The sequence below is a fragment of the Microtus pennsylvanicus genome, chromosome 2, assembly GCF_037038515.1.
Source record: "Microtus pennsylvanicus isolate mMicPen1 chromosome 2, mMicPen1.hap1, whole genome shotgun sequence".
Classification (NCBI taxonomy): Eukaryota; Metazoa; Chordata; class Mammalia; order Rodentia; family Cricetidae; genus Microtus; species Microtus pennsylvanicus.
In genome coordinates, this window is record NC_134580.1 from 90,030,094 (window position 1) to 90,045,197 (window position 15,104).

Genomic DNA, 15,104 nt, shown 5'->3' on the forward strand with positions numbered 1-15,104 from the left:
GGCCATTTGAACTTTCAGTTGAGAATTCTCTGTTCAGTTCAGTACTCCATTTTTTAATTGGGTTAATTAGCATTTTTAAGTCTAGTTTCTTGAGTTCTTTATATATTTTGGAGATCAGACCTTTGTCCATTGGGGGGTTGGTGAAGATCTTTTCCCAGTCTTTTTGTCTTAATGACAGTGTCCTTTGCTTTACAGAAGCTTCTCAGTTTTAGGAAGTCCCATTTATTCAATGTTGCCCTTATTGTCTGTGCTACTGGGAATATGCATAGGAAGTGATCTCCTGTGCCCATGTGTTGTAGAGTACTTCCCACTTTCTCTTCTATGAGGTTCAGTGTGGTCAGATTAATATTTAGGTCTTTAATCCCTTTGGACTTGAGTTTGGTGCATGGTGGTAGACATGATGTATTTTCATTCTTCTACAGGTTGAAATCCAGTTATGTCAGCACCATTTGTTGAAGATGCTTTCTTCCATTGTATACTTTTAGCTCCTTTGCTGAAAATCAAGTGTTAATAGGTTTGAAGGTTAATATCTGGGACTTTGATTCGATTCCATTGGTCGACTTCTCTGTTTTATGCCAAAACCAAGCTGTTTTCATTACTGTAGCTCTGTAATAAAATTTGAATTCAGGGATGATAATGCCTCCAGAAGTTCCTGTATTTTGTAAGATTGTTTTGGCTATCCTGGGTTTTTTGTATTTTGATATAAAGTTGATTATTGTTCTCTCAAGGTCTGTGAAGAATTTTTTTGGATCAGTGGGGTGAGTTTCTGACCCGCGGCAGCAGCCCAGAGCCCTGGAACTCAGACGTTCCTCATCCCCCCTATACTTCCTGGCCTTCCTGCAGGGCCTATACCCCCCCCCACATACTGCCTCTCTCTTCCTATCCCACCCAGCTTGCATCCAAAACTCCCCCCCTTCTTCCTTTCTTCCCTCTTTGGGCACATAACTTCTCCCAGCTCAGCCTGTCTGGGTGCTAGGACCGAATCCTTTGGGCAACCTAGCAGGCCGGAGGGAGTTCCTTTGTTTCAATAGCCTGCCTGCAGCAAGCAAGGTAGGTGTTTTGTTTAGGAGCTACCCAACCAGCATGAAGATCTGATCTCGGCACCAGGAGAGCCATCATTGGGAACTACCCAAGCAGCAAGGAGATCTGATCTTAGTACCAGGAAAAACATCACTGGAGCACCAGGAGAGCCATCACTGGGGACTGCCATCACTGGGAAGATACATGAGTAGGCAAGGAGACCTGATCCTGTAAAAGAAGATCCATAGGGGAGCATTCAGAGGAAGAGATGAGTGGGCGCCAATGTAGGACTTAACCCAATAATCTCAAAAACAACATGAAACAACCAGAACCCAGCGACCTCACAACATGTGGACATGAACATCTTATCTTAATCGAGATGAAGTAGAAAAAAATTGACTTTATGAAACCGATTGACATCCTTAAACAGCATGTAAATAATGCTCTTAAAGAAATGGATGAGAAGTATACAGAAAGTTTGAAGAATTGAATAAATCAGTGAATGATACCCTTGGAAACCAAGGAAAAACAATCAAACAGATAATGGAAACAGTTCAAGACCTGAAAGCTGAAATGGAGGCAAAGAAGAAAACACAAACAGAGGACCGGCTGGACATGGAAAATCTAGGTAAATGAATAGAAACTACAGAACAAGCATAGCCAACAGAATACAAGAGATAGAAGAAAGAATCTCAGATTCTGAAGATATAGAGAAAATAAACACACTGATCAAAGAAAACAGGAAGTCTAACAAACTCTAATCACAAAACATTCAGGAAATATGGGACACAATAAAAAGACCAAACATAAGAATTATAGGAGTAGAAGAAGGAGAAGAAGTGCAGCTCAATGGTCCAGAAAATATATTTAATAAAATTATAGAAGAAAACTTTCCCAACCTAAAGAAAGATATACCTATGAAGGTTCACAAAGCATTCAGAACACCGAACAGTCTGGATCAAAAAAAAAAAATCCCCTCGCCGTATAATAATCAAAACACAAAGCATACAGAATAAAGAAAGAATATTAAGAGCTGCAAAGGAAAAAGGCCAAGTTACTTATAAAGCTGAACCTATCAGACTTACACCTGACTTCTCTATGGAAACTATGAAAGCAGGAAGGTCCTGGATAGATGTACTGCAAAAACTAAGAGACCATGGATAGAAGCCCAGGCTACTATACCCGGCCTAGCTTTCATTCACTATAAATGGAGAAAATAAAATTTTTCAGGATAAAAACAAATTTAAACAATACGTAGCTACAAATCCAGCCTTACAGAAAGTAATAAAAGGAAAATCACTAACCAAGGAGTCCAACAATGACCACAATAACTCAGACATCTAGAGACCCTTCACCAGCGCAACTCAAATAGGGAAACACAAAAACCCTACTACTAAAATGTGACCGGAGTTAACAACCACTGGTCATTAATATCACTTAATGTCAATGGGCTCAACTCACCTATAAAAAGGCACAGGCTAAGAGATTGGATAAGAAAACAGGATCCAACATTCTGCTGTTTACAATAAATACACCTCAACCACAAAGACAGGCACCTACTCAGAGTAAAGGGCTGGGAAAAGGCTTATCAAGCAAATGGACCCAAGAAACAAGCAGGTGTGGCCATCCTAATTTTTAACAAAGTTGACTTCAAACTTAAATCAATCAGAAGAGATGGAGAGGGACATTTTATACTCATAACAGGAACAATTCATCAGGATGAAGTCTCAATCCTGAATATCTATTCCCCTAATATATAAGCACCCATGTATATAAAAGAAACATTACTAAAACTCAAGTCAGCCATCAAACCGCACACACTAATAGTAGGAGACTTCAACACTCCTCTCTCACCAATGGACAGGTCAATCAGACAGAAACCTAACAGAGAAATAAGAGAATTAATGGAGGTAATGAAGCAAATGGACTTAACAGACATCTATAGAGCATTCCACCCAAATAGGAAAAAATATACCTTCTTCTCTGCAGCTCATGGAACCTTCTTGAAAATTGACCACATACTCGGTAACAAAGCAAACTTCCACAGTTACAAAAAAATATTAGTAACCACCTGTGTCTAATCAGATCACCATGAATTAAAGTTAGAAGGCAACAACAATCCTACCTCCAGAAAACCTGCAAACTTATGGAAACTGAACAGTCAACTACTGCACCATACCTGGATTAAGGAAGAAATAAAGAAAGAAATTAAAGTCTTCCTTGAATTCATCAAACTCCACATACTAATAGTGTGAGACTTCAACACCCTGGTCTCACAAATGGACAGGTCTGCCAGACAGAAAATGAACAGAGAAATAAGAGAACTAGCATATGTTCGTATGTCAAATGGGCTTAAGAGACACTTATAGAATGTTCCACTCAAACACAGAAGAATATACATTTTTTCTTAACAAATCATGGAACCTTATATAAAATTGACTCATTCAAAAAGCAAATCTCAACAGATGGAAAAAAAAGTGAAATAAACCCCTGTATCTCATTAGAAAGCCACAGCTTAAAGTTAGAATTCAACTACAAAAAAAGTTCCAGAAAGCTTATATAGTGTGGAATCTGAACAATGCTCAACTATATCATCACTGGGTCAGGGAAGAAATAAAGAAAGTAACTAAAGACTTCCTAGAATTTAATGAAAATAAAGGTACAACATACCCAAACTAATGAGATACCAGGAAAGCAGCACTAAGAGAAAATTTCACAACACTAAAGGCCCACGTAAAGAAGTTGAAGAAATCCTATACTAGTGATTTAATAGAATACCTGAAACCTCTAGAACAAATTCAACCAGGTGGAGAAGACATGAGAAAATAATCAAATTGAGGGTTGAATTCCGTATATTAGAAAAAAAGAGAACAATACAAAGAATATATAAACAATGAATTGGTACTTTGTAGCTCTTAATAGTCTTTTATTCTATATGTCTTGCATTTTGATTATTATATGGCAATGGGATTTTTTTTTGTTCAGTCTATTTGGTGTTCTGTAAGCTTCTTGTACATTCATGGGGATATCATTTTTGAGATTGGGTAAAGCAACAGGAACTACAGATACAAGCATAACCAACAGAAGATAAGAAGATGAAGAGAGTATCTCAGATGTTGAAGATACTGTAGAGGAAATAGATTTATTCTTCAAAGTAAACATTAAAACCAACAAATTCTTAACACAAAATAGCCAGGTTATCTGGAACACCATGAAAAAAGTCAAACCTAAGAGGGATAGAAGAAGGAGAAAAAAAATCTAGCTCAAAGGCAAAGTAAAATTAGTGTTAACTGAGGTTTCTGGCCCACCCAGTCTCACAGTTGTTCAGTCCCAAACAAATACACACACAAAGGTCTGCATTAATTATAAACTGGTTGGCTTATTAGGTCAGACTTCTTCTTAACTAATTTTTATATCTTAAATTAGCGCATTATTCTTGACTATGTTGGCCACGTGGCTTGGTACAACTTTCAGAAAGGCAGTCACATCTTGCTTGCTCTGTGACTGGCTTCCTCTGTGTCTGTGTAATGACTACAGACTGAGCTTTTCTGTTCCCAGAATTTACCTGTTCTCATTGCCCACCTCTACTTCCTACCTGGCTACTGGTCAATCAGCATTTTATTAAACAGTACAAGAAACAAATCTTTACAGGGTAAAACCATTGTCCCACAGCACTTCCCCTTTTCTTTTTTTTAATCAAGAACTCTGAATCAAATCTTCCTTGTTTAGCTTTCTTCTTGACCATTATCCATACAACTTGTAACCAGCACTTTAAGCAAAGAGAAACATCCATAATCTATTTTTTTGGGGGGGGGATGCAGGCATAGTCTTCCTGGCTACTTCCTGCTGATTGAGGGACTGATAATCTTACAGGGACCTAAAGAAAATTTAGAATTATGGTCAAGTCCTGACTGGAAGATTCTGTGAGTCTTGATATCTCAGCTAGCAGCCTTGAAACTGTTCTGGATGTAGAACTCAGAGGAAACTTCAACAGAGGTCCTCTGAAAGGTTGGATCATCTGGACCATCTGCTTCTATGGGAAATTCTTCAGGCTGTCTTCCTTTATCAAACCTGTTTTTTCTTAGCCCAGAATAAATCCAGAGCTTCCTATATCCTGTGGAAACAAAAGGAAAACCTCTTCTCCAAAGAAACATACCTTTTGAATTAAATTTGGAAGTCAAGGCATTTTCAAAATAAATGTTGGATAATCCAGCAGCATCTATAATCAAATAACTCTTAGAATCTTTTGCTGCATCCTCTGCCATCAACCAACTTAAACACAATGCAATAACATACAGTATCCAAACTGTCTTAGAATTTTTCATCTTTATGTTGTTTTATTTTAAACTATGTTTCTTTTATTTTTATTTTAAATTTTTGATTTTTTTTTCTTTTTTTATTTTTTTTTATTTTTTTTTAATTTATTTATTTATTTATTTATTAAAGATTTCTGTCTCTTCCCCGCCACCGCCTCCCATTTCCCTCCCCCTCCCCCAATTAAGTCTCCCCCCAGCCCGAAAAGCAATCAGGGTTCCCTGGCCTGTGGGAAGTCCAAGGAACCCCCACCTCCATCCAGGTCTAGTAAGTTGAGAATCCAAACTGCCTAGGCTCCCACAAAGCCAGTACGTGCAGTAGGATCAGAAACCCATTGCCATTGTTCTTGAGTTGTCAGTAGTCCTCATTGTCCGCTATGTTCAGAGAGTCCGGTTTTATCCCAGGCTTTTCCAGACCCAGGCCAGCTGGCCTTGGTGAGTTCCCAATAGAACATCCCCATTGTCTCAATGTGTGATCCTAGAGAAGCTAAATAAGGAGAACCCAAAGAAAAACATATAGGCATCCTCCTGAATATTAACCTTCAGCAAGCGATGAAAGGAGACAGAGACAGAGACCCAAATTGGAGCACAGGACTGAAATCTCAAGGTCCAAATCAGGAGCAGAAAGAGAGAGAGCACGAGCATGGAACTCAGGACCGCGAGGGGTACACCCACACATTGAGACAATTTTTGATTTTTGGGACAGGATTTCTCTGTGTATCTTTGGCTGTCCTAGATCTCACTCGGTGTACCAGGCTGTCCTTGAACTCACAAGATTTGCTTTCCTCTGCCTCCCAAGTACTGGGATTAAAGGTGTGTGCCACCACACCTTATTACTCTTTCTTTTTTTTTTATTTTAAGGACTTTATCCTTTTTCATTTCTTTTTTTTGTTTTATTTTTTGTTTTATTTTTTTTATTTATGATTATTTTATTGAGGAGCGTGAGGCAGGGAGAGGTGGGGGGCATTGCAGCCTCCCCAGGCCCCACCAGGGGGAACAGACCCCCTCCCAACTTCCCACCTCCTAAGTGGCTCCCCCGTACTGTGGGGGACTTTGTGCAAACTCTGCCCCATGGGGAAAGAGGAGGGTGTAAAACAGCAGCAGCTGGGATGAGTCGTGTGGTGCTACTGGGTGCTGGGGGGCTTGTAGGGCTCCAGGAGCAGGGCAGAGAAAATGTTGACTTTGTCGGCTCCCCGAACCTCGTGGGGTAACAGTGGCAGCTTCACAATGTGAAAGTCTTCATACAGGTCTTCCATCTGGTCCAGGTATTTGGCCTGGATCTTGTGGCGAGCCTCACACATCTTGCAGGGTTTTTCAGGGTCGGGGAAGACAAGCTGGTTGACGATGATGTTGTGGGTGTCAATCTTGCACTTAGCTAGCTCCTGGATCAGCCGCTCCGTCTCATACAAGGACAAGAACTCAGCAATGCACACACAGATGAAAGTTGTCTGCTCAGGGTCCTTGAACTGTTCGCTAACGGATCGGATGACAGGCAGTGTCTCTTCTAGCTTGGAGGCCAGCTGGTCAGCATTCATGTCCCCAAGGCCCAGCATGTTGCACATCTGTGAGATAAAGGGGCTGATCTGGTTCTTGATCTGCATGAGGCGGCCCAGGCCCCGCTCCACGATGATGGGAAAGTTCAGGAGTCTGAGTGTGTGGCCGGTGGGTGCTGTGTCGAACACTACCACTGAGAAATTCATGCCTTTCACCAGCCTCATGACCTCGGCATAACTCATGGCCTCATCAATGCCAGGGAAGGCACTCATGGCCTCCTGCATCATCTTCTTGCCCATACTCAGCATGTTGTCTTCCTCGAAGAACTCATGGGGAGCTCTGCCACGCCCAGGCTGGGGTCTATCTCCATAGCAAAGAGGTTGTCATAGCCTTTGACCTTAGTAGGCACCTTGGAGAACTTCTGATCAAAAGCATCTGAGATATTGTGGGCTGGGTCTGTGGAAATGATGAGGACACTCTCACGTCCTTTAGACAGTTGGACCGCCAGGCTGCAACTGCAGGTGGTCTTACCCACGCCACCCTTGCCCCCGACGAAGATCCACTTAAGGCTGCGCTGCTCGATGATGTTGCTAAGCGTGGGCTCCAGCGGCTCCACATCAGGAGCATCCTCGAACTCCTCTGCCTCAACCCCCCACCCGGCCACCCCCTCCGCCATCTTGGAGCCGGCTCACGTGATCAACTCCTTTTTCATTTCTCTCCTAAACCTTCATATATTTTTAAACACACTGTAAACCATTTAGAGGTTTTCTTCATCTGAATATATCGTTATTGTATATCTCTCTTTTTCTGACCACATGACCACTATTTTGCTAAATGGTATGGCTAGGATTAAAGCCATGACTTTGATCACTGGATTCAGCCCATTCCTTAGCTTTCTAAGAGTCTAGCTTCATGGCAGAGGTACTGGCCAATACCATGTTTCTGGCCACAACTCTATGGAATTTCAAGGTCCCTTATACCACCAAGAATCATGCTGTTGGCTATTTATAAACACCATTTAAGTGTTTGGTGGCAGGGCCTTTTAAAAGAGCTGCAAAGTTTTCCAGCTAAAGGTGAGTCTGGAAGCCTCTCTTAAAAGAGAAGTGCTTGCCTCTAGAAAAGAGAGCAAACCCAAGAAATAGTTGCTACCTAAAAGCCATGCTGAACTCTGTTCCTTTTTGTCTAGAATTATTTCCCAAAGTCTCTCAGGTTTGAAGTGGATTTAGCTGTCCACATTGGCACCAGTAACTTGTTTTAGGAGTAAATAATTATTGCTATTGGAACCCTCCTAAAAAGGGTTATTCTTTAACATTAACTCATGTTAATTTTTGTAAGTATTTAAGGCAACTCTACAAGATTTTCCATTTTTTTGAAGAAAAATCTCTAGATTCTTCACAACAAATTTTTGCTAAGAGAAGGCATTTAACTATCAATCAAATTCCAACATTTAGTTGCATGTACTGATGAGTTTTAATTTTATCATTCACTTTAACACTTTCATAACTAGAACAGTAGTTTAAAGAGAAAGAATAGTATCAAGTCCCTCTTATTCATTCTTTCAAAGTATTAAGATTTGTGGGAGATCAGATTTTATGTGAATTGTCCTAGTGACCAAACTGATTAACTAATGATAATGATCAGCAAACAGAAGTGCTTGGAGGATCCAGAAATAGCCTGAGGATGACTAAAGGCATTGAGTCTTATAGAATTACAGTTTCTCTTGGCTATCAAGGGAAGCATGTTCTATTCCTGAATTAAGTGGCATGACCACAATTCCTTGGATTGTTAGATAATATTACCAACTTGCTCAATCTAAGTGAGATTGCCAAAAAAGCAAAAGTAATAAAATATTAGTCAGATATTAAAATCTAGACATATTTATCAGGTAGAAAATGGTTGATTTCCAGTAGTATACAATGTAAAAAAATACCTTGACTTGTATTAAAAGTCTTTGTGGTTATCAGTTTGTTTTATTTTTTAGCTTTAATTAACACAAAGACTTCAAAATGAGCTGAGATAAACAACTAAGGTTTCTATCTAACTTCAGAAAACAAGGCTTTTATGCTATTATAAGCTATATATGTCTTTTTGTAGATCATTAAATTCTTAAAGACTACCAAGGCAACAAATTTTGTATATACAAAAGATTTGTATATTTCTAAGTGCTACAGTCTATGTCTAAAATGACAGTATATATTATATATTGCAAACCCAGCAAAAAAGAACACATAGAAGTTTTAAAAGTGTTCTTTTTCCATATTCTGTATCTTAAAGTACTTAAGATTATTTTCTCTTCAACCTAAATATTTTATTCATTAGATTCACAAAGTTTTCATAAGATGTATCTATTAATATTCAGTGTCATCTCAAATACAAAAAAATGGTTATACAGTTACATTTCACACATGTATGTCCACTTTTTACAACTAAAATAACATGGAAGTTTGTATAGAAATCACTGATAATTATAATTTAGGCTTACTGATTCAAAAACACATAGCAATTTTACTTTGAGATCAGTTGAACGTTTTGCAACTCCATCTCAGGTGAAGCCATATAGAGAGGTGTCCTTCCCAATTTTCTAAAATCAATAAAAAAGTTTATATTTCATAGAGGTAATAGTCACTGCATCCAACTCAAAACTGATAATATCACATACAGTTACATAATACACTGAACTTCATCAGTTACATGACCAAGATTTGACACAGATTTGCCATGCATTAGGGAATTATGTTCATCGTATAGATTTCTGATTATTTTTTTGTTCTGTTCATATCTTGCATTTTTCAACAGATGGTCTCCTAACTACAAAAAATTAAACACTTTGATTATATACATTCAGTAAGAGGTAAGACAACAGAAAGTGTTTCTTTAGTTTTATGGTTAAAGTGATTAATTTTGAAAGTTATTTAATCAATGGTAACATGACATACAAATTGCCTATTTGTCTATCATTCTATTCCACAGAGTTACAACACTCAATATCATTCTCAACAGAGGAAACTCCATGGGATTCCTATGGTAACTATTTCCAGGGTTCTCATTTTGGTCAGAACACACACAGACAATTTTTACCCATGGGGCAAACTCAGGAAGTAAATATAAGTTGACCTGAAGGAAAGTTTGTCTCTATACAACAATATTAACTTCGTAAGCACACATCAGACTGGAAGAAAATATGACCCAAAAGAAAACTGTGAACTTGATGAATCATCACTGTGATATTCTTCTGTAAGTTATTCTTTAAATATTTTTACTCATCTCCTTTTAACTAATGCTCACGTTGTTTTAGTTCTGTATTTTTCTTTACTTCTGTCATCTTTAGAGTTAAAGTAATGATTTTTCTAAATCTCCTATTTCATGTAAGCTCATAAACACATCAGAAAATCATTATTTTCTGATAACACCTAAGAGTAGTATCCTGCTAACATCATACAAATATTTCATTTACCTTAAATAGATAAAATATTTTTAATCTAAAGAGTGCATAGTAGATAAGATAACATTCAGAATAGAGTTGGGAGTAAAAATGAAGAAAGTTAGGTGATGTGAAATATAAGTTTAATATATTATGCCAACTTTCATCTCCTAGAAGTAAAAGTCAGTCTCTCCAAAAGATGAGCCGCCTAATTCATTCTAAAATAAGAGGGGTCAATCCTGAAGCCATAAGCAACAACAAAAATGGTTCAGAAATTGAATTTATGTGCATTTGTGTATATATATTTATACATACATGCATGCATGCATACGTACATACACCAGATACATAGCAATAAAAATCATGGTAAAAGAGGCTAGTCACTTAAGGGGCAGCATGGAGACAGTATGTGGGGATAATATTTAATAGTGTTTTGAAAAAGAAAAGGAGTGGGGTAAAATGATGAATTTCTACTTCATTTAAAACTGTTTTAATAGTAAAATACAGATATAAGCAATAAGCAAAACAAAGCTAATAATAAACAAAATGACACAACATGGAAACAATCAATCTGCTAGCAAATCAAGCTATGAGAAACTACCAACTTTCATTCATTAGTGTCTGTCACATATATCTCTTACATTGTGTAGTTATGACTACAACTATAAATATTTACAGAAATATCATAAAGTTTATAATATTTTCTGAGACTATTATAAAGTTTAGCATTTTGACAGAAGGGTAATCAAAACAGAAAAACATTGAATAATTGTTCAGTTTTCCTCTGGACCATAATAAGAATATTCTGTTTGCTTCTGTTCATTATCTTTTATATTTATTACATGTAATCCAACATTAAATTTTCTAGGAGAACTGTGACTAAGTTAGATGGAATAATTTCAGAGATATTTTAATATATTTGTGTATTTCATTAGGTCTTTGAAAATCCTGATAGATCCTCAACAAGAGAAGAGAAGGGTGAAATGGATGCTATGTTCCTGAATAGCAGTTTGAATGCCGAATGTGTTCTTTCCATTTATGCATTTCACAGATGTTGAATAGGTATATCTCAACTTAATAGTAAGTTTTAAGTATTTAAAATATAGTTAATTTTATGTATCTTTACCTATAAGAACAGATGCATATGTGTTTTTTATGTATCTATAAATGTGTTTGTGTACATAAAGTATGTATGCACAAATATATAAATATATTCATATAAAATACACATGCACAAATATATATGAATTCACATGTATATCTTAAACAAAATGTTCAGATGAACATTGAAGGCATTGTTTTTTTTTACAAAGTATTTTGTTTCAAGGTATACTAGGAAATATAATTTATGAAACAACTCGTGTATCATTGTATTCTGTATACAAGAAAGATTTAATAATTTCAACATGTATATTTTTACTATATATTCACAACACAGTATTAAATTGAGTGTATAACATTCTTTATGCTATTGTGATCTCTGGCAACATTTTTCCTAGCTTCTCAATAATCATGTGAAAACAAAGCAGTCTGAATAATATCCTTAAAACATTTCTGTCAATGCACAGCTGCTCCTATGAATTAGAATGTAGTTGTAAGATAATTTACATTAAAAGTGGTCTGATACAGTAGTGTCCTACATCTAAAATCCTAGAGGATGGAATTTATAAGGCATTTCTTGAGACTTGGATATACTTTGCAGCAGCTTTCCCAAGACAGTCTGATACAAATGAATGTTCTTCCTCAGTAATTCCTTTTATGAGTGCTGTCATGATTGTCATAACTGAGCTCAACATATCCAATACCAATAGACATGCAAACAGTGGATGGGAAAAGCCCAGAAGTCCTCAATCCTGTGCCAAGAACAATAACCAAAAACAACTAAGAAATTCTGGGAGTGGGAGAAAGATACCCCAGGGAAGAGCACACCAATTGGTTATCCAACCAAATGGTAAGCCCTGGAAATGTATTTACAAGAACCATTCTGTAGACAGAATAGTTTGTATATATAAACATTAAAAAAGGGGGAATGAGTTTGTTTTTTAACCTACCTTTATTAAACGTAGATTCTCTTCTCATACAATATAGTCTGAATACGGCTTTTCCCTCTACTTCTCCCAGTTTTTCCGTACCTCCTCTCTCATCTGGATCCACTTTCTTTAGGTCTCTCACAGCTTTCTGAGAGATTATGACAAAACATAATGAAATAAAATATAATAAGATGAAACAAAAACCATCATATTAATGTTGGACAAGACAAACCAACAGAAAAATCAAAGAACCCAAAGAGAAGGCACAGGAATCAGAGATGCACTCATTTATACGTTCACGAGTCTCTTCAAAGCACTAAACCAAAAGCACTCCAGTTGTGCTTTGAGGTGAGTAATTGTTTTAAACTGAAAGTATAATGTCACTGTTGTCTAACACTGACAGCAAAAGAACAATGTTTATGTAATATATTCTGTTCTTTAAAAAAACAGATGATCATTAAATAAGTGATATGAGGAAATATGCTGATGATAGATTGATGATAGATGACATATTATTCACTTGAGGAAACTAGAATTTTTCAAAATCTAAGGGTTCTCAAGACTGTTTTGTACTATATAAGACCAATAATTTCTACCTGTAAGACTTTAATTGTGACTTTAAGAGTTCAAGGTCAGCATATATTTCGCAATGTTCTTTGTTCAGTACATCCCTATAGGTATTTGAGTAGTGTTTTGTTAATCAGTTTTATTGAATAAATAAGTTATTCAATATACTTTTACTAAGGATATCTGTGGACCCAGTTTGTATTTTTCAGTCTGGTATGAGTTTATGTCTTATAAGACTTTCTGTTCTGTATGCTTCATCACTGAGGTTTTTCCATCATTTATATTACAGCTTTAAGCAAAATTTTCATTTCTCAATGTGACAAAAACAATTCTACTGCTGTCAAATTGAATAGTATTGGATGCTGCCAAAAATGGTGGCATCCTAGAACACCAGTTGCACTGATATTCAATGGAACTCCCATCAGTTTCCAAATATAATTCTCATTGGTTTTCAGTATGGAATGTTAGAATTGCTAGTGACAAATTTAGATATTTTTTAAATTAGAAGTGACACACATTTTTAGGTTTTCTTTGTTGTCCTTTCTCACTGCTCTCCTCTAGAGGAATTTCATAATAGAGCAGGTGTGTAACAGTCACACATGATGCTTCTCTTCATGGGGTGTTGTTCTTGGCTCATTAGCTCACTTTGGGCAGCTGTGCTACTCATATTTGTCTTGGATTTCTCTTTACATTTATGCATCTCTATTCAGGTAAGTTTTAAATGAATGTCAAAGTCTACACAGGAAATAGAATTTGTCGTATGACTTGTTGAAAATCTTTGTTTCTTTGTAGGTCATTTCTGGGGAACAGTGAGCATAATGGTTGGAGACAATCAGACTTGGGTGTCAGAATTTATACTTTTTGGACTTTCCCAGTCACAGAGTGTCCAGGTTTTACTCTTCTTGATGTTCTTGATACTTTATCTCTTTATTGTGTCTGGAAATATTATCATCATTGTCTTAATTACCACTGACCACCATCTCCATTCTCCCATGTACTTCTTGTTGGCCAACCTGTCCTTTGTTGATATGTGGCTTTCCTCAAACACAACTCCTAAGATGGTATCAGACTTTCTCAGGGAGAACAAGACCATTTCCTTTGCTGGCTGCATGACCCAGGTCTTCTTTACTCATTGCATTCCCGCAGGAGAGATGGTGTTATTAGTGGCAATGGCTTATGACCGCTATGTGGCCATCTCTAAACCACTTCATTACTTCACCATTATGAACCTGAAAAGATGCACTGGGTTGGTGTTGATTTCCTGGACTACTGGCTTTATTCATGCCATGAGTCACCTGGTAGTGATTGTGGAGCTGCCTTTTTGTGGCCCCAATGAAATAGATAGCTATTTCTGTGACACGCCATTGCTGATCAAGCTAGCTTGCATGGATTCTCATGATTTGGGTATCCTAATGAATACTGGCTGTGGGATTGTGGCAGTAACCTGCTTTACTCTGTTGCTCATTTCCTACACATGTATCCTCATCACTGTTCGCCAGAGCTCTAAATCTGGTGTGTCTAAAGCTCTGTCCACATGCAGTGCCCACATCACAGTGGTGATGATATTTTTTGTCCCCTGCATCTTCATCTATGTGTGGCCACTCAACTCCACCTGGTTTGACAAATTTCTTGCTGTATTTTACTCTGTTTTTACACCTCTCCTAAACCCAGCTATTTATACACTGAGAAATAAAGAGATGAAAAATGCTATGACAAGATTCATAAGCAAGTACATTGGTGCTAAGGGAAATTCCTGAAACTGAATGAAATAGATTTAAAATCAGGAAATAAAATTTTGTAATAATTTGCCTATGCATATATAATTTAACATGTTCAAAAGAATATGATATTTTGCTGACCTTCCATGAAAATACTGTGAAACTTAAATATAAAAATGAATGTTTTTTTTGTATGCAGGAATGCCATTAAACTGTCCAACGTCTTTAATAAAGTTTACCTTAACATTTATTGAGCAAACTCATATGTTTAAATTTGTGTATACCATCTTTGTGTATTTTGTATGAGTATAATTCTATACACTATCACATGCCCCAAACTGTTCAATTTCTTTGCCAATTAGCCATAGTCATCACCTTTGCTTTATGTCAGTTCACTAATGTGGTGGGAAGAAAAACTGAAGCAAAGTAGAAACCAAAGTTATTACTCCACAAAATTGCAGTGGACTATACTTTTTAAATTTTAAATCACCTGAATAAAGCATAATAATAAAGCATAGCAACAAATTTTAATGAGATTTCT

General features: G+C 36.9%; 1 protein-coding gene and 1 pseudogene across 1 annotated transcript; one reads left to right on the forward strand and one right to left on the reverse strand.

Moving 5' to 3' along the window:
* Positions 1-6,253: 6,253 nt before the first annotated feature.
* LOC142843761 (ATPase Get3 pseudogene) lies at positions 6,254-7,504 on the reverse strand (annotated as a pseudogene).
* Positions 7,505-13,660: 6,156 nt separating this feature from the next.
* LOC142844996 (olfactory receptor 4K3-like) lies at positions 13,661-14,602 on the forward strand. The gene has a single exon (XM_075963761.1). It carries the CDS (start codon positions 13,664-13,666, stop codon positions 14,600-14,602), a length of 939 nt encoding a protein of 312 aa, XP_075819876.1. The 5' UTR covers positions 13,661-13,663.
* Positions 14,603-15,104: the final 502 nt, after the last annotated feature.

Coding starts and splice junctions, on each gene's coding strand:
- LOC142844996 (XM_075963761.1), top strand. CDS start 13,664: ATGGTTGGAGACAATCAGACTTGGGTGTCAGAATTTATACTTTTTGGA.